This window comes from Pipistrellus kuhlii, unplaced genomic scaffold (assembly GCF_014108245.1).
Source record: "Pipistrellus kuhlii isolate mPipKuh1 unplaced genomic scaffold, mPipKuh1.p scaffold_m20_p_15, whole genome shotgun sequence".
Taxonomy (NCBI): Eukaryota; Metazoa; Chordata; class Mammalia; order Chiroptera; family Vespertilionidae; genus Pipistrellus; species Pipistrellus kuhlii.
Genome location: NW_023425460.1, coordinates 12,296,418 through 12,323,916, shown reverse-complemented (window position 1 = coordinate 12,323,916; position 27,499 = coordinate 12,296,418). Strand labels below are relative to the sequence as shown.

The following is a 27,499-nucleotide window of genomic DNA, read 5'->3' as shown; positions in this document are numbered from 1 at the left end:
GTTTTCTTGAGAGCTGGATAAAAGTGTGGTCTTGAACTAGGGATCATGGTTGTTCCAAAAGTAAAAGTTTCTTACCTTTATTTTTTCTTTTTAAAATAGTTTTTGTTTTTTCCTCTTTTTGTTTCATAAATAAATATATTTAAACACTATGATCACATTTGGCCCTACCTTGAGTGTATTAAGTTAATTTCAAGTCAATGAAGTGCAGTAGGAGGGCATTCTAATGCGCTGTGAAAGGGGAGAGCTGATCATACCTTGATGGCATCTGCCTTTTAGGTCCATTTTGCTGACTGCTTGTTTTAGCTCCATAGTCACCGAGCAGCTTTCTGATTACAATTTGGCTTCCCAAACAGAAATGCACATGGGGAGATAATGCTCTGCTCTAAAGCATCCTGTGGTTACATTTCTCAGTGTAAAATTAAGAATTGGTATTCTATAAAAAACAAAAACAAAACGCTAGCCAGTTTGGCTCAGTGGATAGAGCATTGCCCACAGACTGAAGTGTCCCGGGTTTGATTCAAGTCAAGGACATGTACCTTGGTTGCAGGACTTAGTCAGGGTGCGTGTGGGAGGCAACCAATCGATGTCCCTCTCTCACATCGATGTTTCTCTCTCTGTCTCTCCCTCTATCTCCCTCCCCCCCCCCCTAAAAATCAATGGGAAAATGTCCTCAGGTGAGGATTAACAACAACAAAAACAATTGGTATTCTAGCTCTACATATCAGTCTTTATGCGCTATGTCAGTGGTCGGCAAACTCATCAGTCAACAGAGCCAACTATTAACAGTACAACGATTGAAATTTCTTTTGAGAGCCAAATTTTTTTAAACTTAAACTTCTTCTAACGCCACGTCTTCAAAGTAGACTCGCCCAGGCCATGGTATTTTGTGGAAGAGCCACACTCAAGGGGCCAAAGAGCTGCATGTGGTTCCCCAGCTGCAGTTCGCAGACCACTGCGCTAGGTTAATGTGAATTTGCATGTAATGTGGTACGTTTACATTTTAGGCTTTTGAGCCTGCAGCCCTGAGTCCCCAGACTGTGATGAATGTACCCAACTAGTGCCATCAGAGTGGTCTGGAAGTCTTCTTACATTGTGGCAGCTATATTTACTGCACACAGGACATATGCATGAGCTCCCCACATTTCTCAGGTCCCCTGCTATCAAAGGGGGTTGTGTAACCAGTTTTGGTCGATAAGCTGTGAGTAGAATTGACACCTATCACTTCTGAACCAAAACCCAGTGCAATTTTCACACACTCTGTCCCACTGCTGCAGCGACCATGGAGGCCACATGTCGACATGCCAGAATGCACATCGGCCTGGGCCCCCTGCAGGACCAGAATGGACAGAACCCCCTCCTGACCTGTGCCAATTAAGCAAATAACATGAGTGCAAGTAAAAGATTATATTAAGCCATTGAGGTATTTCCTACATTTGTGTAACCCATTCGAACTCAGTATACCAAGGGATGCCAACGTTGCTGGGAGTGCGTTTTTTCAATCACTGGTAACGTTACACCTGAGTGCTGGGATCCATCTCCAATGATCTCTCTTCACTTACCGCTGTGCCCACTCTCAGTACGATTAGATAGGCAAGAGGCGGGCAGAGCAGAAGAGGCCAGGAGAAACCTAGCAGGACTAGAGATATTGAAGTGCCCCCATCCTGCCCAGCTCATATCAGCTCAGGATGCTAATCCTAGAGGCTCTATGCTCCTGCTAACTAAAGATGTAATTCCATTTCCTCTTTTCATCTGTTCGGTGTGCCTGTGCTTCCCCCACGCCCGCCCCAGCTTCCCTGGGGCCGCTTCGGGAGCACTGCTGCCACGGTGGCCACCCAGTCAGTCTTCAGCAGGTGGACCGAGTAAACACTAAACGTAACAGTTGCCCTGACTAAGTCTGACTCAGCTCTCCATTGCTAAATGGGAAAATTTTAAATCGCTTATAAAACTAAATATAGGGTTTGTAAATAGAGGGTGAAAAATCAACTCAGAAGCTTCAAATAGCAACTGTCATGCAAAAACAAGAGTTTAGAGTCATTTCAAGGACTTATTTCCCAAAAATAGCTAGTAAGAACTTAGCATACAGCCCAGCTGGTGCGGCTCAGTGGTTGAGCGTCAGCCTATGAACCAGGAGGTCATGGTTCGATTCCCGGTCAGGACACGTGCCCAGATTTCGGGCTTGATCCCCAGTAGAGGATGTGTAGGAGGCAACCAATCAATGATTCTCTCTCATCATTGATGGTCTGATCTCTCTGTCTCCTTTTGTCTCTGAAATCAGTAAAAATATAATTTCAAAAAAGAACTTGGTATACATTTAAGAGCTAAAATCCAGACCCTTTCAACTATGCATTTATATAAAAGTATGCAGAAAATTCAGTGCTGGGCTGGGCAGGCCCTCTAGTGATTCTCTCCCTTGGTGTCAGAACCAACCAATGAGTTGTGATGAGCTGTGCAGTGTGTGCTGGGTCATTGGTTACTCAGGAAGCTAAAGTACTGAAGCTAGTGAATTATTCTCTTCATTGCAAATTAGGGGAAACACAAGCTTACTTCTGTAATAAATTCACTCTCACGTGCCTTAGCAAAACAAATAAAAATAGAAGCATGGTGCCCTGACCTGGTGACTCAGTTGGTTGAAGCATCATCCTGTACACCTGGGTCAGGGCATAGAACCTAGGTTGCTAGTTAGTCTCCCAGTTGGAGCACATACATACATGAGGCAACCGATTGATGTTTCTCTCTCACATCAATAGTTTTCTCTTTTTCCTGTCCTCTCTCTCTAAAATTAACAACATATCCAGTGTGGCTTATTTGGGTGAGCATCATCTCATGCACCTAGAAGTTGCTGGTTCATTTCCTGATTAGGGCCCATGCCCAGGTTGTAGGTTCAATCTCCAGTGGCGGTGAGGGGGATGGGACTGTGCAGGAGGCATCCTATCAATGTTACCCCTCTCACCTCCATGTTTCCCCCTCTCCCTTCCTCTTTTTAAATTTCTTTTTTTTAAACCATATTTAGAAAATGAAAATAAAAGCCTATCCTATAATTAGGATTAACAAAAGGAAAAAAGAAAACATGGTTGCATTAAGGTAGGGGGAAAAAAGGACAGGAATTTCTAACTGATCAGCCAGCAGTTTTTGAGATGGCTGAGAACTGCCATCAGTGAGATCATCTTAATGATTTGAAAAAGTCCCCAACCCAAAGTCAATTAGAGGCACTCAATATTACAGATTTAACTGAATTTAAAGTTATGTTAAAAACCCATTTTATTAAGGTAAGAGAAGAATCCATTTTAAGTTGCCACTCTAAAACTATATATAAGATAAAGATATTACATTACTTTTAGTGTTAAATTTTATTACCACACTAATACATATACATTTTTTAAATTTCTGGGGTTTCTAGTTACTTACTTATATGCTCTTTTTTTGGTTATTGAACATGTGTGTTCCAATGAAGGAAATACTTCTTTATTACATACATTAACATTATTCCCGATCTTATTCTCCACAAATGAACTGTTTTCACCATCTTCATGACTCATCCTGCCCATATAGATTCCTATTCTCATAGACAGCATAACATTGCTAACATTTTATAATCTGTGATCTTCTTTCTTAGTATTGTATCATGAAATATTTTTCTGTATTTCCACATAGTTATTGGATCTTTTTAATGGCTGCAAAATATTCTATCACAATCACCCACATTTAAATGGTTTGATTTTAACCATTTGTTCCTCATTCTGTGATCAGTAGCCACAATCAAAGGTGACTACCTATTACGAGTTACTTATATTTCAAATACTCTCACAAGTAGAGCCCACGTTAACTCCCCATTAATATGTCTTCATTTTTCTATTTCTAACATGAGGATTAAGTAGACTACTATGCAAGCTTGCTAAGGCAGCCCCTTAATGTTTTTCTTCATGGACACGGTCACGGGGAGAGCAGCACCTGGGCACAGCGCCTCTAGGCTGTCAGCGTGCCCTCCAGGACAACTGCTGCACCACCCCGAATGTCAACCCGGCCGTCCGGGCGCAGGGAAATCGCCAGCTCTCCTCCTCGGGAGGAGCACTGAAAGGCTGGAGAGAACAAAACAAACCACAAGTTAAGGGGGTAATTTTCACCCTTTTTAATGAACAGCCAATAGTGAGACGCCTCTTATTACAAGTTCTAGAATCCTCCTAGGTCAGTTTAAAGATAAACTCTTTAAAAATTCTTTAAGGATAAAACCTGTCCATGGTACTGCCCAGCCCAACCGGTTCTCCTGAGGAGTGGGGGCCGCAAATGCACTTTCATCCACAAAACACACAGCTCCAGGCCTCCTCTTCCTGAGCTACTTCCTCCAGCACCTCCTGCAACGCCCACCCCACCCCCACTTCCTGCCTGGCTCTGTCTCGGGGTAAGCAAGGACATGTGAAAAGATAGATGCAGGTCTAGGAAGATAAAGATGTCTAGGAGGTCTTGGCCCTCCTGAGAAGGCCCGTCTTTCTCTTTCCAGGCCTGAATAAGACAAAGGGATCTCATTCATTCTTGTGGTTACGAAGCAACCACATGTGTCAGGCCGACAAGAGGCACCACCTAAGCCTTCCTGGAGCTCAGTGCTTAGGGGAGTAACTGGTCTCACCTATGAGCAGCCACCTGCTCTCCCCAAATCAGGCTCACGGAGGCCTAACCCTGCCACTGAGTAAGACCTCTAGAGTTGGACTCCTAATTTGGTTATGTAGTCTCCATTGTCTGAGGTCAATTTTCTCTGCCCCTCAGAAAATATATATTAATCACCAAGGGACTTGGTTCAAAAGCAATTTGTATGATTCAACCCTGTGGCTAGTAATAGCAGTAAGGAACCTTACTGATTATCCAGTCTCCATCTGCACATCATAGATAACTTCTCTGGGCCAGAGCTACACAGCAGGTTAATTTTACTCAACAAATGTTTATTGGGCACTTACTGTACGAGAAGTGTGTCTATATGTTGGGAGAAATGGGTAGAATGTGTTTGGGGTACGGGATATTTAGAGTAGAGAGGTTAGGGTGAAGGAATTTAAAAACCTTTCATTTTCATGTTGGTGATACAAAACATGTCTTCAAGTACATTTTAGATTTGAGAAGGAATATTTGTTTAAGATTAGGCTTTTTTTTGTAATTGAAAAAGAACTGTCTTACCACGCATCTCTTTCTTCCCCAGTTCTTGGGACCAGTAGCTGCTGAGAACGGTGTGGGCAGACCCTTAAAAGAAATGGGAAGTTATGATACAGCATAAGGGAAACAGAGGCAACTTTGGGGTAAATTTATAAGTTGGTCATTATTTGGCTTGGCCACAGCAGAGTGTGGCATTATGAATGGAGCTGGAGAGGAAGACACAGGATGTATGGATAAGCTCCTTCAAATGATACATTTGCAATGTTTTACACTTTCTGAAAGCTGGATTAAACTGCAGGTTTTCATTCTTGTCCTGTCTACAGGTCACGGGCAGCCCATGGTAGGAAAATCCAGTCCCTCTCTTAAATCTACCTCCTTCAAGAGAGACCATCCGCTTGCTCCTGGGATGCACATGCAAGGAAAGGTGGAACTCTGACAAAACCCAAAATCTCCATCAAGCACACATTCCCAGATTTTGGTGGCCAAAGATCTGTCCTTCAGTGAGGTATTTTTTAAGATAATTGTGCCCAAGGTTCAGATCAGAGAGTGGATAGTGAAATGAAGGAATAAGCTGTGAAGTAATAACTGGCAGAAAAGGCTGAGGGGCAGAAAAGGCTGGGATGGAAAGGGCCCCTCCTTCAGGAAAACTTACTAAATGTTATGGGAGGTCCACATGGCATGACCAACTCTCCCAATTCCCTGAGACTGTCCTGGTTTTAGCACCGAAGGCCCTGTATGATGAAAAATCCCTCAGTTTTAAGCAAACTGAGATGGTTGGTCATCACTGTGCAAGACCTTTCTGCTGTAGAAAAGCATCGTTTCAGGGAAAAAACTTGCCCTCTGTGCCAACTAAAATCTTTGTAAAGCAGCTGTGCAGATCCACTCAGAACTTCTATTCCATGGGGAAAGGGTTGAGTTGGCCTGTTTGGATGTCATTTGGGCATTTTCCTGACATCCAAAAAGTGCTTGCTTACTGAGCTTTGAATTTCACATGTTTTGTTCCTCAGAGAGTAACTAAGTCATCCCAGCCGCTGCCATCTGACCAGACAGTCTGCCCAGCCTCCTTCTGCCCTGGCCACCATCCCATGTGCCAGCCTCCTCATTGCCCTCTTTTGCTGCTCAGCCCACTCTTTGCACTGTGGTAAGTACTTAACTGGCATTGGATTTGCATAACCCTATGGCAGTGGTCGGCAAACTCATTAGTCAACAGAGCCAAATATCAGCAGTACAACGATTGAAATTTCTTTTGAGAGCCAAATTTTTTAAACTTAAACTTCTTCTAACGCCACTTCTTCAAAATAGACTCGCCCAGGCCGTGGTATTTTGTGGAAAAGCCACACTCAGGGAGCCAAAGAGTCGCTTGCCAACCACAGCCCTATGAAATATTCTCTGTATTTTATAGAGGAGGGAATGGAAACTTTTAAAAGCTTAAGCCCTGGCAGGTGTGGCTCAGTTGGTTGGGCATCGTTTCATGCACGGAAAGGTTGCTGGTTCAATTCCTGGTCAGGGCACATGCTCGGGTTGCAGGTTCAATTGCCGTGTGGGGTGTGTAGGAGGCAGCTGATCAATGTTTCACTATCGCATTGATGTTTCTTTCTCTCTCTTTCCCTCTCCCTTCCACCCTCTCTAAAAATCAATCAAAAATCTTTTTTAAAAAACAAGTTAAGCCATTTGCCCAAGGTCAACAGCTAGAAAGCTAGGATGCAAACCAAGGCTGTCTAACACTAAGGTTTAACTCTGCTATACTGCTTCCTTTTTATGGAGGAGAGAGGAATGGTGAGAATATTTTCCCATTGATTTTTAGAGGGTGGAAAAGAGGGAGGGGGAAGGAGGGAACATCAATATGAGAGAGACACATCAATTGGTTGCCTCCTGCACCTTCCCCAACCAGAGCCAGGGATCGAACCTGCAACCCAGGTACGTGCCCTTGACTGGAAATGAAACCCAAGACCTTTAGGTGTGCAGGCTGCACTCTAGCCACTGAGCAACACTGGCCAGGGCTATATTACTTCCTTAATTCTGCGTTTTTTTGTTTTGTTTTTTGTTTGTTTGTTTGTTTGTTTTAAATAAATCTTTATTGTTCATATTATTGCAAATGTTCCTCTCCCCCCCCCCCTCCATTGCTCTCCTCCACCAGGTTCCCACCCCACCCTCTGCCCTTTCCCCACCCCCCATTGTCCTCATCCATAGGTGCACAGTTTATGTTCAGTCTCTTCCCACATCCCCCTCTCCCCTTTTCCCCAAGAATAAACAGTTCACTCCCCTTCCATACCTCTGATTCTATTATATTCAACAGTTAATATTGTTCATCAGATTTTTTTTTAATTCCCTTGGTTTTTAGATTCGCTTGTTGATAGTTACGTATTTGTTGTTCATAATTTTTATCTTTATTTACTTTCTCTTCCAAAAGAACCCCCTTCAGCAATTCATATAATTCTGGTTTGGCGGTGATGAACTCCTTTAGCTTTTTTTTATTAGTGAAGCTCTTTATCTGGCCTTCGATTCTGAGTGATAGCTTTGCTGGGTAGATTATTTTTGGCTGTAGGTTCTTACTATTCATCACCTTGAATATTTCTTGCCATTCCCATCTGGCCTGCATGGTTTCTGTTGAGAAATCAGCTGACAATCTTATAGGTACTCCTTTATATTGAATAGGTAACTACCTGCTTTGCTCTTGCTGCTTTTAATATTCTCTTTGTCTTTTGCTCTTGGAATTTTAATTATGATTTGTCTTGGTGTGGTCTTCTTTGGATTCCTTTTGTTTGGAGTTCTGTGCGCTTCCTGGACTTGTAAGTCTAATTCTTTCACCAGGTGGGGGAAGTTTTCTGTCACTATTTCTTTCAGTATGTTTTCGATATTTTGCTCTCTCTCATCTTCTGGGACCCCCATAATTCTGATGTTGGTTCGCTTGAAGTTGTCCCAGAGGTTTCTTTTTTTTCTTTTTTTTTCTTTTTTTGTCCCAGAGGTTTCTTACATTATCTTCAACTTTCTGGATTCTTGCCTTCTTGCTTCTGCGGAGGAGTGTCTCTGGCTCTTTATGTTCCAAACCTTTGACTTGATTCTTGTGATCTTCCATTCTGTTTTTAGGACTCTGTATAATATTTTTTATTTCAGACAATGTATTCTTTATTTCTTGTTGATTCCTTATATTTCTTGTTGATTCCTTATTAATTCTAGTTGATCCCTTTTCATGTCCTCATAGGTTTTATGGGCCTTTTCTAGGAAATTCTTGAAAAACCTTATAAGCGTAGATTTGAACTCTATATCCAGTCGCTTTTTGTCCTCCCTTTCTTTCATTTGTGATCTATTTCCTTGTCTGGGCATTTTCGCAGCTTCCCTGATGGGGCAGGGTTTCAGGGTGGAGCCTGCAGCCTTGGCTTCCATCAGCCCCACCCTTCAGTACTCGTTGCAAGCACTTCTGAGAGAAAGGTGCCCTCGATTTTCGCCTGCTACCAAACAGTCTAGGCTCTCTCCCAATGATCCCGGAACTGGGGTTCAGTTCAGTTGGAAGTGGAGTTGGAGGTGGCGTTCAGAGCAGTCCGGAGCTTTTGTCTCCTTCCCACCAGGGCAGTCCCGAGGCACAGTCAACCGTCCCTTCTCTGCACGCAATGTGCATGCCTCCGGGACCTCCTTTCGCCGCTCCCCTGGGATTCTGCCTCACAGCCCCGGCTCCCTCTGTTTGAGCCTGGGTTCCCGGGGTCTGGCCTAGAACTGGGGTTCAGCGCTGTTGGGTCTGGGGTTCAGCACAGTTGGAGCTTTTATCTCCTTCCCGCTAGGGAATGCCAGCCAGGCACTCAGCCGCCCCTCCTCTGGCTCCATCCTCTCCACGCGCACAGCATGTCTCCGTACCTTAGGCTTTTCCAGCTCCTCCGCACTTCCTTCTGATTTTCTCCTTGCTTCTTGTTGTAGAATTTCCAGTCAGTCGACTTTCCTGTAGTTCTGGGTAATGTCCATTTTATATTTTAGTTGTATTTTATTGAAATTGTTGTGTGCGGCTGCGGTTAGGTGTTTACCTGTACAGCCATCTTGGATTCTCCTAATTCTGCATTTTTATGTAAAGGGATGGGGGGGGGGGGGTAAGAAAACAAAGACAGCTCAAAACCCACGCCATCTGAAAGGTCACATGAAGGACAACGCTTAAACAGCTCTTTGTTACCCACCCACTTCAGTGTTTAACCCTCCCCAGGACCCACGTCAGAAAGTACCTGTCACAGGGTCTTCTGCCACACCAACCCAGGGTGCGAAATATCTGGAATAAAAGTCGAATGCTTGGGTCTGCCCACCAGGCTCTCCTTTGAGGGTGAGAATGAGTCCTCTCACCTTCCCTGTGTTCTCTATTTGCAGCAGATCCTGTGTGCTCACTTTCAGGTTCTCCAGAAATGACCTGGTTCATAAATGGGATGGATTAGGACAAACCCCATTCCACATACATACACACACACACACACACACCCCACCACCACCACATAGACTCCATAAAGCAGGGCAGGGTGTGGCTGACCCACATGCATCAGCAGGAGCAGGAGGGAGGAGCAAGTGGAATACCTTCCTACCTGAGCACAAAGCTCTCTGGCTGCAGAAATCATGGTTTGCCTGGACAGAGCACAGCCAGACCAAGCCAGGGCTGTAAATGGGGGTGCTTGGCCCTCTCCAAAGAGGTGACGAAGCCAAAAATCTCGCTCACCTGTCATAAGCGTCACTGAGCCGGACCAGGAGCTTCCGGGTGTCTGGGGAGTAGCGGATGTCCTGGATCATTGTGTCGCCTATGGCAGTCTGTGAAGACAGACCAAAGACTTTTCAGGAATGTGCCCTGGGCCAAGTCCTTGTGGGAAATGACCTTTCTGAACATCGCCAGAGTGCCAGGCCCACCCGTGGTCCCCAATCCCCAAGTTTTAGTGAGGTTTCTGGGCGTAAGGTGTTGCCCAAGGAAAAGCTCAGTTTCCTGGTGATTAAAGAGGCCGTGAAAGGAATTGAGCTTACCCTTTTCGAGCCAAAGAGACATTATTCCCGAGTGTTAATATGTGTCTGAACACACAACTCCTTCAAATGGGTATTTCCCCCCAGATCGGAAGAAAGACCAAGAGAGGCCCAGGGTCACACACACATAATTTTGTTCATTTCCAACTAGAGGCCTTCCTTCCCCTGGCTGCCAGCACGGCTTCCCTCCCGCACCCGGGACCCGGGCTTCCCTCGCAGCCCAGCTTCGTCCGGAAGGACATCTGGTCTAATTTGCATATTATGCTTTTATTATCTATATACTGTATATAAAACCCTTATATGCAAATAGCTAATCAGTGTCCCTCTCTCTGGAAACAAATCCCAGTCCCAGATCCCTCCGGCTCTCCAGGACCTTCCAGCCTCTAAAGTAGGGGTGTCGAACTCAATCAGAGAGGGGGCCAAAATCTAAAATCCAGCCTAAATCGCGGGCCGAATGGTTTACTGAACAGTCATAAACTGTCATTGTGATGGAAACGCAGCGGAGTGCAGTGATGACAGCGCGGTGCGGGCCACATTGCAAGGCCTGGCGGGACGGATTTGGCCCGCGGGCCTTGTGTTTGACACATGTGCTCTAAAGGGTCATCCAGCCCTTCTCTGTATGGGTTCTATGTGGTTAGAAAGGTTAATTCTCAGCTGGGAATCTTCTTGCCAGTTTCTAGGAACACAAAATGACAACCGTGATAAGATAAATAACCCTTCAGTCATTCCCATTTTGCAAATGTTGACCCTGAGGCTTAGAGAGATCAGGTTAAGTTTTTGTTTTGTTTTTTTACCATGAACAAGGTCGAAAGAACTCTGAATATTTTCCATTCCTGCCATCATGCTTTAAATAGTTGTCCCCACCCTGCCATGGAGGCTAATGTTGACAATGAAGAGTCAGGGAAAACTGGTCAATCTTCTCACCAGATAGATTCAGTATTACAGTTCAGACCTCAATGCACTGCTTGTTGTTCATCCCAGCTTAAATTGGAACACTGATACCGGTAGCAGGCCTGTCTTTGGGGATCAAATGGTACCAAATCTTTGTGTTCAAATACTAACAAGTGTTCAAATAACATGAGCTCAGGCTTGATTCTTGTCACTAACCTTTATCAAGTCCTTTACTTCATGGACGTCCTAGATGGGGAAAAAGACAAAACCATTATAAAACAGTCACTCTGTCTGTACACAATTTACCAATTCAAAAGGGCTGACCTGGTAATGGGCTGGGTAAAGAGGCAAGTCCAGGACGATACCATCCTCCACTTTCCTGGCCTTTAGTTCCCCACTCAGTGTGACAAAGGTTAGAGTGCTATTCACATTTTCTGGCAAAAATAAAATTAAAAAAAGGGAAAAAAAGAGTCTTATTTTGTTGATCATAAAACTGTTTGAAAAGGAATCATGAAATGGGAAAATAAACTTATATATATATATCCAACAACAGAATGGTGCAATGACCAGAACAACTAGTAGGCCAGTCACTATGATGCACACTGACCACCAGGGGCATACGCTCAACACAGGAGCTGTCCCCTGGTGGTCAGTGCGCTTCCACAGTGGGAGTGCCGCTCGCTGACCGGATGAGTGGCGCTCCCACAGTGGGCCAATTCTGCAGGCCATACCCTCCACCAGTGCACGAATCCGGACACCGGGCCTCTAGTGTGCTTATTAGTCTGTTTCAGACACCATTGTGTTGTCTCAGATTCTCTTGCAGTGCTGCCCACAACTGGTTTGCTGGGTCGACAGTGGGGTCCCTCACTAGATTCTAATTTGAGAACCAGGAACATGATTGATTAGACTTGGCATCATACTTCAAGGCTTCACATCCCAGCTCCTTACGCTTCCTAGCTATACCCTTAAGCAAATTACTTAACCTGCTTAAACTTCAATTTCTACATCAACAAAGTGAGGTAATAGTTCAATCTATATCAATTTTAATTTACCAATAAAATAGGGTAATAATTAAGCCTGACTCATAGAAATGCTATGTTTTCTATTAAATTAATATATTTATACAATTAGTTTAGACTTATAAGCTCTACTAATCAGTTTATAGATGACAAATAGAACATACAAGTTATGAACAACAATCTAATAGGAACAAACTAGCTTTGTTTTAAATAAACCAAGCTAGACATAACATTTTGATTTAAAGATTAGACTATAAATGCTGATATCATAGCCCTCCCTCCGTGTTTCTGATACAACTTGAGCCACCTATCTGACTTCAATGTGCATAACATTCTTGGTGAAAACAGAGATTTGGGACATAATTGTTTTTCCCACCCTAATATTCCTGTAAAACCACTTTGCAGTTCAACTTCTCCCTCTGTTTAATCCTTTCTTTACTCCCCTATCAATATTGATCCCAAGACTGCTGCCCGCAGTTCCTCTAGCTTGCAGATGTGTCCCGGAATGTGCCCTGCACCTGGGGGAAGCTGCCCTCTAACCCCTCCCCTTCCCGTCCCCATCTAAAGCAGTTCTCCGAAGAGCTCCTTTCTAACTCCCCGCTTCTTACAGTGGGCCTGCCATGTCATCCTGTTTACTTCTGCATGTTGTCTAAACATGTTCATAGCTGCTTCCTACTCTGATTTAGGGCATTGCCAGGCATCTCTCTTCTGCCCTGTTCCCATAAAGCCCTCACCTTTACCTGTTGTATATGCAGCTTAGATGGAAATTGGTAGGATTAAGGATTAGGTGCTGCACCCTACTATTCTCACAAGCAGTAGTGGTAAGTAGTTGGCTGCATGGATCTTCAAAACTCAGAGCAGCCCTAGCCAGTCTGGCTCAGTAGATAGAGTGTCGGCTTGTGGACTGAGGGGTCCCAGGTTCAATTCTGGTCAAGGACTGCGGGCTCTATTCCCAGCAGGGGGCGTGCAGGAAGCAGCCAATCAAGGATTCTCTCTCACCATTGATGTTTCTCCCTCTCTCTTCCTCTCTGAAATCAATAAAAATATAAAATACATAAATAAATATAATTCAGAGTAAATAAGCTCTTGTTTCAGTGCGGGTGGGGACATATTGAGGGCAAAGTGTGCCTTTTGGGTCCCTGATATCACGTATGGCACCTGTTCTGCCTGTAAGCGCTCCTCCACAGAGACCAAAGACTCCAGGTTTACAGTAAACAGCATCCAGGGAGCAACGCCGTGGCTTTCCAACGTGTCTGGCACATCCTCAGAAAGGCCAGCGTTATTACAGGTTGCTGTTTTTTATTCTGGATAATGTTTTACATGAAATAAACTCTGCAACGTCCCATTCCAGTGTTCATCACAAAGAGTATGAGAATTAAAAAAAAAAAAAAAAAAAAAAGCTACTTGCTAAGTGGTCGGTTCATTTTTTAAATCACATTACTTATTTTGTGAAACAGCACAGCTGCAGAAGCCAGGGTAGCGTGACCACAGAGAGGGACCTCACTCGCCGGTGTGAACCACCTTAATCCGAAGCAGGAACCTTCGGGGAAAGATAAGCCAGAGAGAGACAAGATCAGTCCCGTACAAGTGAGTTGCAAACTTTTCCTTTACTTATTCTCTTCAGAATTTTTCGTCAGCGTGAATTAATTGCTGAAACGTGTTGTGAGGAGTAAACTCTAAGCATACATCCCAGGGCTCCTCGGTGCTAGGTTAGGGGCTGAAATGTTCAAATCAACCAACCCCACCCGCCCAGATGAACTGAGAACCAAATCAAAATCTCCCCCTCGCTCTACTCTCTGCATGCAAATAGCAAATGGGCGTTGCCCTTAAATTATCACCCTCCCCCTGGAAAAGCAGCTTCTACCATTCAAGAACGGTTTTTTAGAATGCTTATTTAGCCGAAACCGGTTTGGCTCAATGGATAGAGTGTCGGCTTGGGGACTGAACGGTCCCGCGGGGGTTCGATTTCGGTTGAGGGCATGTACCTTGGTTGTAAGCACATCCCCAGTAAGGGGGTGTGTAAGAGGCAGCTGATTGATGATTCTCTCTCATCAATGTTTCTAACTCTCTATCCCTCTCTCTTCCTCTCTGTGAAAGATCAATAAAATATATTTTAAAAATATATATATATATATATATATTTAAAAAAAAAAAAAAGAATGCTTATTTAAGATGACAGGAGACGATTGGACTTTGGGTGGTGGGCACGTGGTCCAATATACAGATCTGTGACATAGAAGCCCACACCTCAAGCCTGTATGTCCCTGTTGGCCAATGTCACCCCAATCAATTTAACAATATTTTATTTTATTTATTTATTTTTTTAATATATTTTATTGATTTTGTACAGAGAGGAAGGGAGAGAGAGAGAGAGTTAGAAACATTGATGAGAGAGAGTCATCAATCAGCTGCCCCTTGCACACCCCCTACTGGGGATATGCCCGCAACCAAGGTACATGCCCTTGACCGGAATCGAACCCGGGACCTTTCAGTCCCCAAGCCGACGCTCTATCCATTGAGCCAAACCGGTCCCGGCCAATTTAACAATATTTTAAAAGACAAGAGACAAAAAGCTTACTGACTTTGTGTGAAGCTGTCAGTTGGGTGCAGTTTTCGGATAAAGGCGGTTTCTGAGAGGTTCATTTCCCTGGCAATTTTTTGATGCATGTCTTCATCCAGTTTCTAAGTTAGAAACAAAAGGTTATTTGAGACTCCAGAAACGCAAATCAGACTTCCTTGGTTCAGTCCTTGGACAGCGACTGCTATCAGTTAATAACATCGTTTATTAATGTTAAAACTCACATGCTTAACAGGAAATAATTGCCAAGGAACTCAGACACGTTGATAAAGACTGGCACCATATGAAGAAGGGCTGTAGGTGTATGCGAAGCTGGAACGGACTCTGAAAAACCTACTGGCCTGGCCTGTCCTTTGTGAGATTATGACGCTGTCTATCTGAGAGCATGTGCTCTCTTCTACAACAATCTCCGCCAACGGGAGCTTCGCAGACTCCCTTTCTTGTCAGGTAAAGAAGAGTGGCGCACACAGTGCCCAGGCCAGGCCTCTCTGCCCCATTTATGCACCGTTCACTCCCTTTCATGGGCCAGGCTTCAGGCCGAGGTCACTTCCTGCAGGGTGCCTTCCCCACTGCTCTGTCCAAAACCACTGCCTCCTTCAGTGTGGCTCAGTGGTTGTGCATCAACCTATGAACCAAGAGGTCACTGTTCGATTCCCAGTCAGGGCACATGTCTGGGTTGTAGGCTTGATCCCCAGTAGGTGTTATGAGGAGGCAGCCCATCAATGATTCTCACTATTGATGTCTCTCTCTCTCTCTCTCTCTCTCTCTCTCTCTCTCTCTCTCTCTCTCCCCCCTTTCTCTCTGAAATAAATAAAAAATATATATATATTTAAAAAAAAAACAAAAAACCACTGCCTCCTCCCAGTGCCTAGGCCACCTGACACTCCCTAGTGCAATGGTTGGTAAACTGTGGCTCGTGAGCCACATGTGGCTCTTTGGCCCGTTGAGTGTGGCTCTTCCACAAAATACCACATGCGGGCATACGTACAGTGCGATTAAAACTTCGTGGCCCATGCGCAGAAGTTGATTTTCAGCTCTCAAAAGAAATCTCCATCGTTGTACTATTGATATTTGGCTCTGTTGACTAATGAGTTTGGTGACCACTGCCCAGTGTGTCCTTTACTGTGGGTCCCCCCACCTCTGACTGGGAGCTCTGAGAGGGCACGGACGGGGCTAGCTTGCGTAGACCTGGCTTAGAACAGTGCTTTGTATTCATCCCAGGATGAGAGGGGCTCAATAAACATTTGCTGAAAGGACAATTACATTATTCACTTAATATTCACTTTTAAAACCCTCCATACAGATACTTTACCCACTTACAGATTAAGAAATTAAACACAGGGGTTGTAGAATATCCTAAGATCGTGATATGTTAATAAATGGTAAATGATTATGAATGTGGGCTTTGCAATGAATCTAGAGGAAAGGTACTATATGGTTGTTCATTGTACCATTCTTGAAACTTTTTTGTAGGTTTTTAATTTTTCAAAATAGAATGTTAAAAATAGCCCTAGCCGGTTTGGCTCAATGGATAGAGCGTAGTCTGTGGACTGAAGGGTCCTGGATTCAGTTCTGGTCTGTGGCATGTACCTCAGTTGCAGACTCCTCCCCAGCCCAGGGCCTGGTCAGGGCAAGTGCAGGAGGCAACCGATCCATGTGTTTCTCTCACATCAATATTTCTCTGTCTTTTCCTCTCTCTTCCCCTCTCTCTAAAAAGCAATGGGAAAATATCACTAGGTGAAGATTAAAAGAATAAATAAAATAAAATAAAATAAAATATAAATAATGTGGGCTTTGGAAACAGATAGATTTGGATTTATATCTGGATCAGCCCTCATAGCAGTGCAAAATGGGCAAGTCATTTGCTCTCATAGGGCCTCAGTTTTCTCACCTTTAAAATGGGAGTAATAGCCGAAACCGGTTTGGCTCAGTGGTAGAGCGTCGATCTGCAGACTGAAGGGTCCCGGGTTCGATTCCGGTCAAGGGCATGTACATTGGTTGTGGGCACATCCCCAGTAGGGGATGTACAAGAGGCACCTGGTCGATGTTTCTCTCTCATCAACATTTCTGGCTCTCTATCTCTCTCCCTTCCTCCTCTCTGTAAAATATCAATAAAATATATTTTAAAAAAATAAAATAAAATAAAATAAAAAATAAAAAAATAAAATAAAATGGGAGTAATAGTTCTTTAGTGAAGTTTCATGCATACTCATATGTATTTACAAACACACACATTCCTCTTAAGAAAAAATGGGTCAGAAATATGAGTTTTCCGGCAATGGTAAAATAACGTACACAGATAATTTAATTAAAAGATTAAATTTAAAAAAAGAAGAAAAAAAAGAAATGAGTTTTCCTTTTGAAAATAAAAATAAAATTTTAATCAACATAATGCTTACTAGCTATAGTTTGAATTCCAAAGACAAATGAATTTATGCTTTAACTAAACCCAGAAATAAGAATTATTACTTTATTCTAATAAGTTCATAAGTTTATAATTCACTTATCTGAGTTATGCAAGTTAAGCACATTTGGTTTTTTAGTTGTTTTAAATTCTTTCAAAATACTTTCCATACACTCATATAAGGCAAAAAACAGTAGTTATTGTGAAAAAATTAGTCATGGTTTTTAAACTATCAGCTGATATAAAAATCCTAGCAAGAGGTTTACTTAAAGGAGCACTATACTCAAAAATCTATAGAATCTCTGTAGTACTATAGAAAGAAAAATCACGTAAGAAATTTGTAACGGCCCTAGCTGGTTTGGCTCAGAATAGAGAGTCATCCTGTGGACGAAAGGCCCTTCTTTTGTTTCCATCACTTTTTCCTGAGCCTACACAGCCGAGTCAGCTAACTTCTTTTTTTTTGTAATTTTTTTTTTTTTATCAATCTTTATTGTTCATATTATTACAAAGGTTCCTCATTTCTTCCCCCCTCCACCAGGTTCCCACCCCACCCTCCGCCCCCTCCCCACCCCCATTGTCCTCATCCATAGGTGCACAGTGTATGTTCAGTCTCTTCCTCCCTCCCTTTCCCCCGAGGACAGTCAGTCCACTCCCCTCCCATGTCGCCACCGAGTCGGCTAACTTCTACTAAATTTTCTAAATAAACTTATAATTGGGGGGAAGAGAATTGAATTCAAGCACTTGCCATGGCCTACAGAATGTTCTCTGTGGAAACTGGCTCACATGGCTGTGCATACAACACCTGAGAGAAACGAAGCTGTTTGGTTCCCTGGTGCAGAGCCTGCAGTCCCGGGGCTCACAGTGAATGGCAGGTGACAAAGGAAAGCCGGTGCCCGTCTTCTGGGTGTGCCTCCTGGGCTGCAGGACCCGTGGTGCCTGCCTGCTGTCCTTCCTCTCTCTGATCTGGTCGAACTCTCCCTATCTTTATATCTTCATTTCTTTATCTATTGCTTCTTGAGACAAGACCCTCTGCAAGCATTAAAGCATCCCACATTGTAGCCAAGCTCACCATCTTTTGGCAATAAATTCCTTGCAAATGGGCTGTTCTGCACATCAGCTAGAATACATGCTTTACTTTAACCCTCTCTACCATATGACACCAAATGCAATTTGAACTTCTGTAACAAATTTCTATGCCAGGATACCTGTTATTTGCCTGAGGGACAGACATAATGTAGAAAATTTGGTAACAGCAGCTCTCAGTATACACCATATATAGCTGAATTTCTGCAGTGGAACCAAAGGTCAACATGATGGTGAATCCTGAGAAGGCTCATACTGGTTCAACTTTGAGAACTTTAGAAACAAAAGAACTTTAGAAACTTTAGAAACACTCATTTAAAATATTGAATTTTTGGTCAAATAATTTTTCCATTTTACACTACAACCTTATTTTCAAATGCAGCACATAATAATTGCAAACCAATAACTTTTTTTAAAATATATTTTTATTGATTTCTTTACAGAGAGGAAGAGAGAGGGATAGAGAGTTAGAAACATCAATGAGAGAGAATCATCGATCAGCTGCCTCTTGCACACCCCCTACTGGGATGTGCCCGCAACCAAGGTACATGCCCTTGACTGGAATCGAACCCAGGACCTTTCAGTCCTCTGAGCCAAACCGGTTTTGGCACAAACCAACAACTTTTAATTCTCTTGTTTTAATAACCATTTCCCTTTGGCAATGTCACATGAGACACATTTCCAACATAACAACCATGATTTTTTATTTTTACTTATTTTTTTAGTTCCAGTGTACTGCATTGGGGCACTGAGGTTCCATCATCATTAGGCCCACATAAAAGTTAATAATCAGAAAATGAGTAAAGTTTTAAAATACTCCCATCTTGTGGCAGTTCAGAAATATGACAGCCCACATATAACTTGCTCTCAGTCTTTATTTTGTCCCTCTGCTGCAGATGGATTCCAGCAAAGAAAAAACTACAGTTGGATGTAGAAAGTTCTAAATCATCCAGGAAGAAATGAGAGATTCCTTTTGAGGCACTGGGACTTCTTATTGTGAAGTTATGTCCACACAATGCGGTACTCAAGCTGTAGGCCATGTTGGTAGTTCTATGGATGCCTCATCTCTCCAGCTGCAAATTGAACCCAAAGCTCATTCTCACTTCCCATACCCCCTATCCTGCCCCACCTAGGAGAAAGTAAGACCAATGGCAGATGGTTAACCAGAACTCTTCTGAGAGTTTGCCATAATTTAATTGATTATATTTTTAATTTCACTCAACAGATATTTATGTAGTGCCTTCCATGTGCTAGGCCGGGTGTCCTGAAACAACTCAGAATGGATCTAAGATCGTGATCAGGCTTACATTAGACTTTGAGCACCTCTGGGGCAAACTTTGTACCTCCCAGCCCTAGCCCAGAGCCTGGCTCCTGGCAGGTATTGATAAATATTTGTAGAATATGTCAGTGACATGCTAAACACCTGAACTGTGGTCAGCATTATAAGGTTTAGCCCTGTTTGTCAGTGACATTTTTCTGAGTTCATTTGTGTTTCAGGTGGTCTCTGTCTCCAGCCCTGGATAAGGAATCCAAGGGCAGAAAACAGCTTACACTTTCTTTATAATTTGTATTGATTATGAATTGGGGAAAGTGTTAAATTAGCATTCAGGAGAACAGGATTCTCACGTCCATAGAATAGAAAAGCTAGCAAACTGGTCTTCAGATATCTGTCTTTTCAGTTGTCTTTGACAGGGCAACAAATTAGCCTCGTCTCACAGGTCCAAGGCCCAGAAGTGAATCGGGAGACAAAAGAATGTCCTGTCATAGACTTCCTCATCTTTTTCTTTCTTCCATTTGTACTGAAGCATTTTGCTTTGAATTATGTTGAGTTCTTTGTTAAAATTTTATTTCCTAGTTTTTCCAAATACATAAATAACTTGTAAAATATATCTTAATGGGGAGGTAGATAGAGAGATAGAGTTAGGTAGGTAGGCAGAGAGAGAGATCCTTAAGCCTGTTGCTTAATGAGTACACTGGAGATTTTTTAAAAAATGAGGAATAATCCTGATCCTTGTCATCTAGTGAAAACTGAGTATATAAATCACTTAAAACTATTTTCAAAACTCTTCAAGGAAACATGGGACATGGCCAAATATACTGAGATTCTTGACAGGCAGCTTTAGTCAATTTCACAATTCCTCAAGGTGGAGTTGTATTTGAAGATTGTTTCTCTTTTTGAAAAATATATTTTTGTTGATTTCAAAGAGGAAGGAAGAGGGAGAGAGAGAGAAACATCAATGATGAGAATTATCAATCGGCTACCTCCTGCATGCCCCCCATTGGGGAGTGAGCCTGCAACTGAGGCATGTGCCCTGGCTGGGAATCAAACCACGACCTCCTATACTCAACCACTGAGCCACACCAGCTGGGCTGCCAGATTATTTCTAAAGAAAGTTCATTACTTAGAATCTGGTTGTTAATTATTCTCTTGCTAATCCTCTCAAACTTACTGGATAAAGCCTGTTAATTTTATTACTTTCTTTCAGCATTGTGTGGTTGGCCAGTGCCAACTGCAAGGTTGCGTAATGAATGCATGATAAAGTGAGTGGAGGACTCTTGAACTCTTTTTTTTTGTTTTTAATATATTTTATTGATTTTGTACAGAGAAGAAGGGAGAGAGATAGTTAGAAACATCAATGAGAGAGAGTCATCGATCAACTGCCTCTTGCACACCCCCTACTGGGGATATGCCCGCAACCAAGGTACATGCCCTTGACCGGAATCGAACCCGGGACCTTGAACCCGGGACCTTTCAGTCCCCAAGCCGATGCTCTATCCGTTGAGCCAAACCGGTTTCGGCAGGACTCTTGAACTCTTGATCACCATTTTGCTGCTCCGCTTGGGAAAGAAAATAAGCACACCAAGGACTCAACGGTCCTCACCGATCTCAGGGAAACCTGGGCCTCTCGCCATCTTGCCTGCACACTGCACGCTGGACCCACACACGGAGATGAACAAACAGGGCGGCCGGGGCCGCATCCCAGAGAGTCCGTTGTCACTGGTTTGGGATGAGGCCTGAGCTTAGTTAAAGCTCCTCTGTGATTCTGACGTGCGGGCCAATTGGGATTCACTGCACACCAATGCCCCAGCACGCATTTTGCCCAACTTAGTAACTTACTAAAGATCATGAATTGCTTACAGTGTTTCTGAACTAATTCTCACATATACATACATACTCTGGCACTAACTGCTCTGCATGGAAAGGTATCTTGGCTTGCTTCCTAATAATAACCAGGGACCAGTACAAAGCACTTAAGGTCTGGGAACATTTAATTAAGCTGTTAATGCTTATCCTAATCAGAAAGCCATTTTAAAAATGAGACTTTCCATAAACTAAGTTCTCCCTATTTTAGAACTTAATTCCTTCTATCTTTCTACTTAACTCCTTGCAAAACATCTTATTTCTTCATCCTTAGAAAAATCTCTAATTACATGGACTATAGGTAAGATTAAAAATATGCAGTTTGGAGCTTTCATGCTAAATGTAATATCAGCCACGTCTAATCACATAAAACTCAACTAACTTTATTCTCCTCCACATTTGGTGCTAACTAAATGAAACCCTGAGGGCTAAAGGGAGTTCCAGTCCTTCCCTACATGAGTCCTCATTTCTCTAGAATTAAACATGTCGGCGTAAGCTTTCTCACCTCAATCAATTTGCAGACATGAACGTTGCTGCTATCATTTGGCACACAAAAAACACAGAGGTAAACAGGTAGGCCTGATTTTTTTTTTTAAGGCATATTTAGTTCTCAGGGAATCTAGATTTCCAAGCACTGTCTTTCCAAACGAATACTTACATTTTCTAGGAGACAAACAGCAGCAGGATTTCCACGAAATGCTTGTGCTGTGAACGCATCTGCTATGAAAATAGGGAGCTTCATTTTCCTTGCAAGCCGTCTCTGCAGGCTCTCACAACCGCTGGTAATCTTGTTGTTGGGGAAAAAAGTCAGAAAGTTAATGTTTCACTTGGTGTACAGAGGCAACTCCCAGATACAAAGTCAAGCAATTACTCCAACACACTCACATTTAAAGACAGGTGACCCCTAATTTTTTAAGCCTCTGAAATGAATAGAATATTTTCTTTTCAAATTGTGTATTAATGTTTCATACTGCACATATGGTTAACAACATCATCATAGTCTTTCTTAAAGTAGCCAAAACTAGCTTAGGCTATGTTTTTGATGAAGAGAACGAAACATTCCAAGGGGCACATATGTGCTTAAAGTCACCCAATGAATGTTACTACCCTTTAAAAGAATGTATTTTTTCTAATTATAAAAATATGCTCATTATAAAATAAAAATAAAAAAACTTAGCAAATTAAAGTGACCCATAACCATATAACAACATTTCTTTTTACTTTTGGACTTAATATCAAAGAAGCCTAATGCTTTAATTAATTTTGTGTTATTTTATTAAATCTGCAGATGGAGACTTTTGTGAGCTCATGATACAGATTAGTTAAAGCTTTTCATTAAAAGAATAATACTTCCTTTTTACTTCAAATCTGCCAAATACAGAAAAAACAGAGGGGAGGAGAAAAGAATCCCCTGTACTCCGCTGCCTAGAGAGAAACTCTACTAATATTCTGGGTGTTCCCTTTGCTTTACTAGAAACATGGACTTCGTCATAGTAATGGAGGGACCCCTCCCTCCCAAAGTTATGGTACTTTTTGAAGATTCAGCAAATTAGACGGTGCTTGGTTATATCTAAAAGAAAATGACCCACCTAACACGAACTTCTTGCTTTCCAGGAGAACAGAAACGGCTGGGAAGCCCTGCTGGCTGCCCACTCCAGCCCCAGCCCCCTTGGCAGCTCTCAGACCCACAGGTATTTCTATTTCTGTATCTTTATTTTTTGAGAATATCCTATAGAGTTTATTTGAATCAGACTGACAACAAACTGAGCCCCTTTGTTAACTTTAATAAGTTTGTACCTTTTTTTAATATATTTTTTATTGATTTTTTTACAGAGAGGAAGAGAGAGGGATAGAGTTAGAAACATCACTGAGAGAGAATCATCGATCAGCTGCCCCTTGCACACCCCCTACTGGGGATGTGCCCGCAACGAAAGTACATGCCCTTGACTGGAATCGAACCCGGGACCTTTCAGTCCACAGACCGATGCTCTATCCACTGAGCCAAACTTCAGCAAGTTTGTACCTTTTGACCCCAAGCAATAACATTACTAATATTTAAGACATTGCATTTAATCAGAATTTTTACCCTCTTAATAGTTCATAGCATAAGTATTTTTCAAGTTGTAATAGATTCCTAAGAGTGAAATCCTTGGGTGTGGAGGGTATATAGACATCTTAACTTACACAGTTAAATTTATCTTCAGAAAGACACTACCATTTTATTTGTATATGTATCCTTCTGTTTTTTTATGTATACTTACAAATGCGTGCTTACTATAAATATACAGTATATTATGTATATTCATATATAATAACTAGTTAATGCAAAAAAGCAATAAATGAAAGAATAAAGGAACAATAAAGATGTAAGACATATAGAAACCAATAGCAAAATGACAAGCTTTTACCCTACCTGATCAGTAATTACATTAAGTGTAACTCTCATTCCTCTTTATTACTCAGTATAAGTTAAATTCTAATTCCAGTTTTTACAACATATCCTATAGCAAGTTTGCTTCCAGAAATGTAAAAGCAAAATATATGTTGATGAATACCAGATCTATGTTAATTAGCACATATTAATTTCCTCCTAGACATATCCACTTGGATTGTACATGGAATCTCTAAATCACACATGTCAAACACAAGGCCCGCGGGCCAAATCCGGCCCGCCAGGCCTTGCAATGTGGCCCGCACCACGCTGTCATCACTGCACTCCGCTGCATTCCATCACAATGACGCGCGAGAGGTGACATAGGAGGCTTGTGATCTCGCTGGCCGCCTTGCCGGCAGCTGTACTTGCTATCTATTACACATGCGCATAGATAACAAGTCACGAGAGATTCAGGAGGCGTGACCTATAGTCCGGCATCTGATGTGGTTGTGCGGGTGGCAGAGCAGAGGAGAGAGTGAGTGTGCGGGCATAAAAAATACACAGCAGAAGATGCCAGTTCCTGGCATAAAGTGCAGGCATAAAAATCGCAACAGAATCTGCTATCTGTACCCAGCCAGGCATTTATTGACTGACTTTTTTTTTCTCCACTCCATCTGCCAAATCAAGCTATCCCTGTGCAGTTTTCAACTTTTTCCTTCTAACGCAGATTTCCAATAAACTACATCTTTTACTGCCAATATTGATCCCAAAATGTCCAGGAAAAGAAAAGTTGACGGTGAAGGCAGACAATTTAATGACAAATGGGAAAATGAATACATGTTTGTGCTTAGAGAGGGCAAACCAGTGTGTATATTGTGTTATGAGACAGTGTCGGTGATGAAACGTCGTCATTTTGACATTTTGACACCAAACATAATGTTAAGTATGGCAAATATACTTTGGAAGAAAAGCATAAAATTGTTAAAGAACTAAAAGGCAAACTACAATCACAGCAGCAAATGTTTACAAAGGCTACAGCGAAAAATGATGCTACAGTGAAAGCAAGCTTTATAGTGGCTGAAGAAATTGCCTGTACTTCAAGGTGTTTTTCAGAGGGTGCCTTTTTGAAGCAATGCATGCTAAAAGTGTGTGAGCAAGTATGCCCAGACCAGATACAGAGTTTTCAAAATGTCAGTTTGTCAAGAAACACCATTGTAGATAGAGTTCAAGAACTCTCAGGAAATCTATCATCACAGCTGGCCGAACAGGCATGCAGTTATCTCGCTTTTTCACTTGCTATCGATGAAAGCACAGACAACACTGATACAGCGCAGCTGTCCATCTTTATATTGTACGTGCTACGAAGACCGACCTCTCTGTCACTGAGGAACTTTTGGATGTAGCTGCCATGCATGGGACGACGACTGGTAGAGATATATTTGAGGCTGTGGAGAAATCTATAAATAATTTTAAATTACCCTGGGAAAAGTTGGTGGGGCTAACTACCGATGGCGCACCTTCAATGTGCGGAGAAAAGAAAGGCTTGGTTGGACTAATGAAGGAAAGAATGCAAAAAAGTCACTGCCACACACCCTTGATTACTTATCATTGCATTATCCACCAAGAGGCTATGTGTGGAAAAGTTCTGGACATGAATGACATAATGACCACAGTCATTAAAACTATTAACTTTATATGGGCACGTGGCCTGAATCATCGCCAGTTCCAGCAGTTTTTACAGGAGGTGGGTGCAGAGCATGGAGACGTGCCATACCACACAGAAGTAAGATGGCTGAGCAAGAGTGCAGTCCTCAAAAGATTTTTTGAGCTCAGAGAACAAATTGCTCTTTTCATGGAAAGTAAAGGAAAGCCCTTGCCTGAACTGTCGGATCCCGCCTGGCTATGTGATTTTGCTATGATGTGTGACATATGCGAGCATCTCGCCCAACTGAATCTGAAGCTGCAGGGACGCAAACAAGTCATCACAAAGATGTCTGACATGATCACAGCATTCCAGCGTAAACTTCAACTATGGAAGTCCCAACTGGAACAGGACAATCTTGCCCACTTTCCCGTTTGTTTGAGTATCTCAGCCACTATTTCTGGTACTTTTCCTTGCAGTCGGCTGGCTACCAAAGTTAGCCGTTTACTAAGTGAATTTGAGCGGCGCTTCTCTGACTTTAGAACACAGCACTCAGGCTTTGACATCTTTGCCAATCCTTTTACAGTTGATGTCAACAATGTGCCCCATCACCTTCAGATGGAGATAATTGAGCTTCAGTCTGACAGTGGCCTGAAATCAAGGTTTCAGGATGTTGAAATTGAGGACTTCTACCCTCTACTGCCTCCTGACTCAATGCCAGAGCTCCGACTTCATGCTGCCCGTATTCTATCCATGTTCGGGAGCACCTATCTTTGTGAACAGATGTTTTCAATAATGAATCTGAACAAAAACAAGCACAGATCACGCATTACCGATGACAACCTCCATGCTGTTTTGCGGGTTGCTACAGCCCAAGAAATAAAACCGAACATTGACTCATTGATCCGGGGAAAACGGTGTCAGACATCTAGCCAGAAAACAAAACAATGAGCATTTTAGGTACATTCCAATATTACTGTTTTGCTTGATACCAATATTACTGTTTTGCTTGATAGCATGTGAGTTGGTTAACAGCACTGTTAAGGAAAAGATTGTTCCACTCATTTTAAATTCACATTTCTGGTTAACATTGTCAGTTTATGACTGCTCAGTAAACCATTCGGCCCGTGATTTAGGCTGGATTTTAGATTTTGGCCCCTTCTCTGATTGAGTTCGACACCCCTGGGATAGAGCGTCGGCCTGTGGACTGAAGGGTCCCGGGTTTGATTCCGGTCAAGGGCATGTACCTTTGTTGCAGGCACATCCCCGGTGGGGAGCGTGCAAGAGGCAGCTGATGGATGTTTCTCTCTCATCGATGTTTCTAACTATCTCTCTCCCTTCTTCTCTGTAAAAAATCAATAAAATATATTAAAAAAAAAAAAAAAAAAGCCAGAGATCTTGTTCCCTGGCATATATCATCGGTTTGATTTAAATAAAATCATAAAAATTCTCTATAGCTTTGAATCTTTCTTACATCAACATTTACTTTGTGTAGTTGACAGGATTCCAAAGCCCACCCAGGCCCACGCTGCAGAGCTGGATCCAGTGCCAGGTACAAGGAAGGGCTTGTTTAATAGGAATGAACCGCTTTTATTAATAATGGTGTGACAAACACACATGAAACAGGATGGGACTGGAATTTTTATTATTTCAACTACTTATCACTACCCTGTATAACAACCTAACAACCCATTTTAGAGGCTCAGCTCGGCTGGTGTGGCTCAGTGGTTGAGCATTAGCCAAGAGGTCAGTTTGATTCTTGGTCAAAGCACATGCCCATGTTGCAGGCTGCATCCTCAACAGGGGGCGTGCAGGAAGCAGCAGACTGATGAGGTCTCTCATTGGTATTTCTATCCCTCTCCCATTCTCTCTCTCTAAAAATCAATAAATAAATTTTTAAAAAGAAGCTGAGATTCCAAAAAGTTAACTGCCTCAGAACCTAACAACTGGTAAATAAGTGTCAAAACTGGGGTTGGAGCCTAGGCCTGTTTGACTCTTTGATTATGAAGACAGTTTTAAATTTTGCCATTGATTTTCTTTTTTTTCTTTTTGTAAATATATTTTTTATTGATTTTTTTACAGAGAGGAAGGGAGATAGTTAGAAACATCGATGAGAGAGAAACATCGATCAGCTGCCTCCTGCATACCCCCTAATGGGGATGTGCCTGCAACCAAGGTACATGCTCTTAAACAGAATCAAACCTATTGTAGAACCTTTCAGTCCGCAGGCCATTGAGCCAAACCGGTTTTGGC

At 42.5% G+C, this 27,499-nt stretch overlaps 1 protein-coding gene and 3 long non-coding RNA genes across 5 annotated transcripts in view; 2 read left to right on the top strand and 2 right to left on the bottom strand.

Moving 5' to 3' along the window:
• Nucleotides 1–6,425, top strand: part of LOC123652370 — a 30,658-nt gene extending 24,233 nt beyond the window's left edge. The window contains exons 2-3 of the long non-coding RNA XR_006741671.1: nt 5,460–5,641; nt 6,144–6,425. This is a non-coding gene — a long non-coding RNA (uncharacterized LOC123652370). The remainder of the gene's footprint in view (nt 1–5,459; nt 5,642–6,143) is intronic.
• Nucleotides 3,241–22,017, bottom strand: PBLD (phenazine biosynthesis like protein domain containing). Of its 2 annotated transcripts, XM_036438325.2 has the most exons (9): nt 21,889–22,017; nt 14,606–14,705; nt 13,465–13,563; nt 11,329–11,438; nt 11,221–11,250; nt 9,821–9,909; nt 9,342–9,520; nt 5,161–5,223; nt 3,294–4,076 (listed from the first exon to the last, which is right to left on the bottom strand). In XM_036438325.2, the coding sequence occupies exons 1-9, from the start codon at nt 21,970–21,972 to the stop codon at nt 3,964–3,966; spliced, it is 867 nt and encodes a 288-aa protein (XP_036294218.1). In that variant the 5' UTR covers nt 21,973–22,017; the 3' UTR covers nt 3,294–3,963. The 2 variants fall into 2 exon arrangements, with proteins under 2 accessions (XP_036294219.1, XP_036294218.1); XM_036438326.2 differs by lacking the exon at nt 13,465–13,563 and having other exon boundaries at nt 3,241–4,076.
• On the top strand, nt 13,485–26,795 carry LOC118719185. Its single transcript, XR_006741672.1, has 4 exons — nt 13,485–13,610; nt 14,837–15,048; nt 22,845–22,921; nt 26,704–26,795. It is a non-coding gene; the product is annotated as an uncharacterized LOC118719185 (long non-coding RNA).
• Nucleotides 23,663–27,499, bottom strand: part of LOC118719184 — a 21,093-nt gene continuing 17,256 nt past the window's right edge. The window contains exon 3 of the long non-coding RNA XR_004988054.2: nt 23,663–23,680. This is a non-coding gene — a long non-coding RNA (uncharacterized LOC118719184). The remainder of the gene's footprint in view (nt 23,681–27,499) is intronic.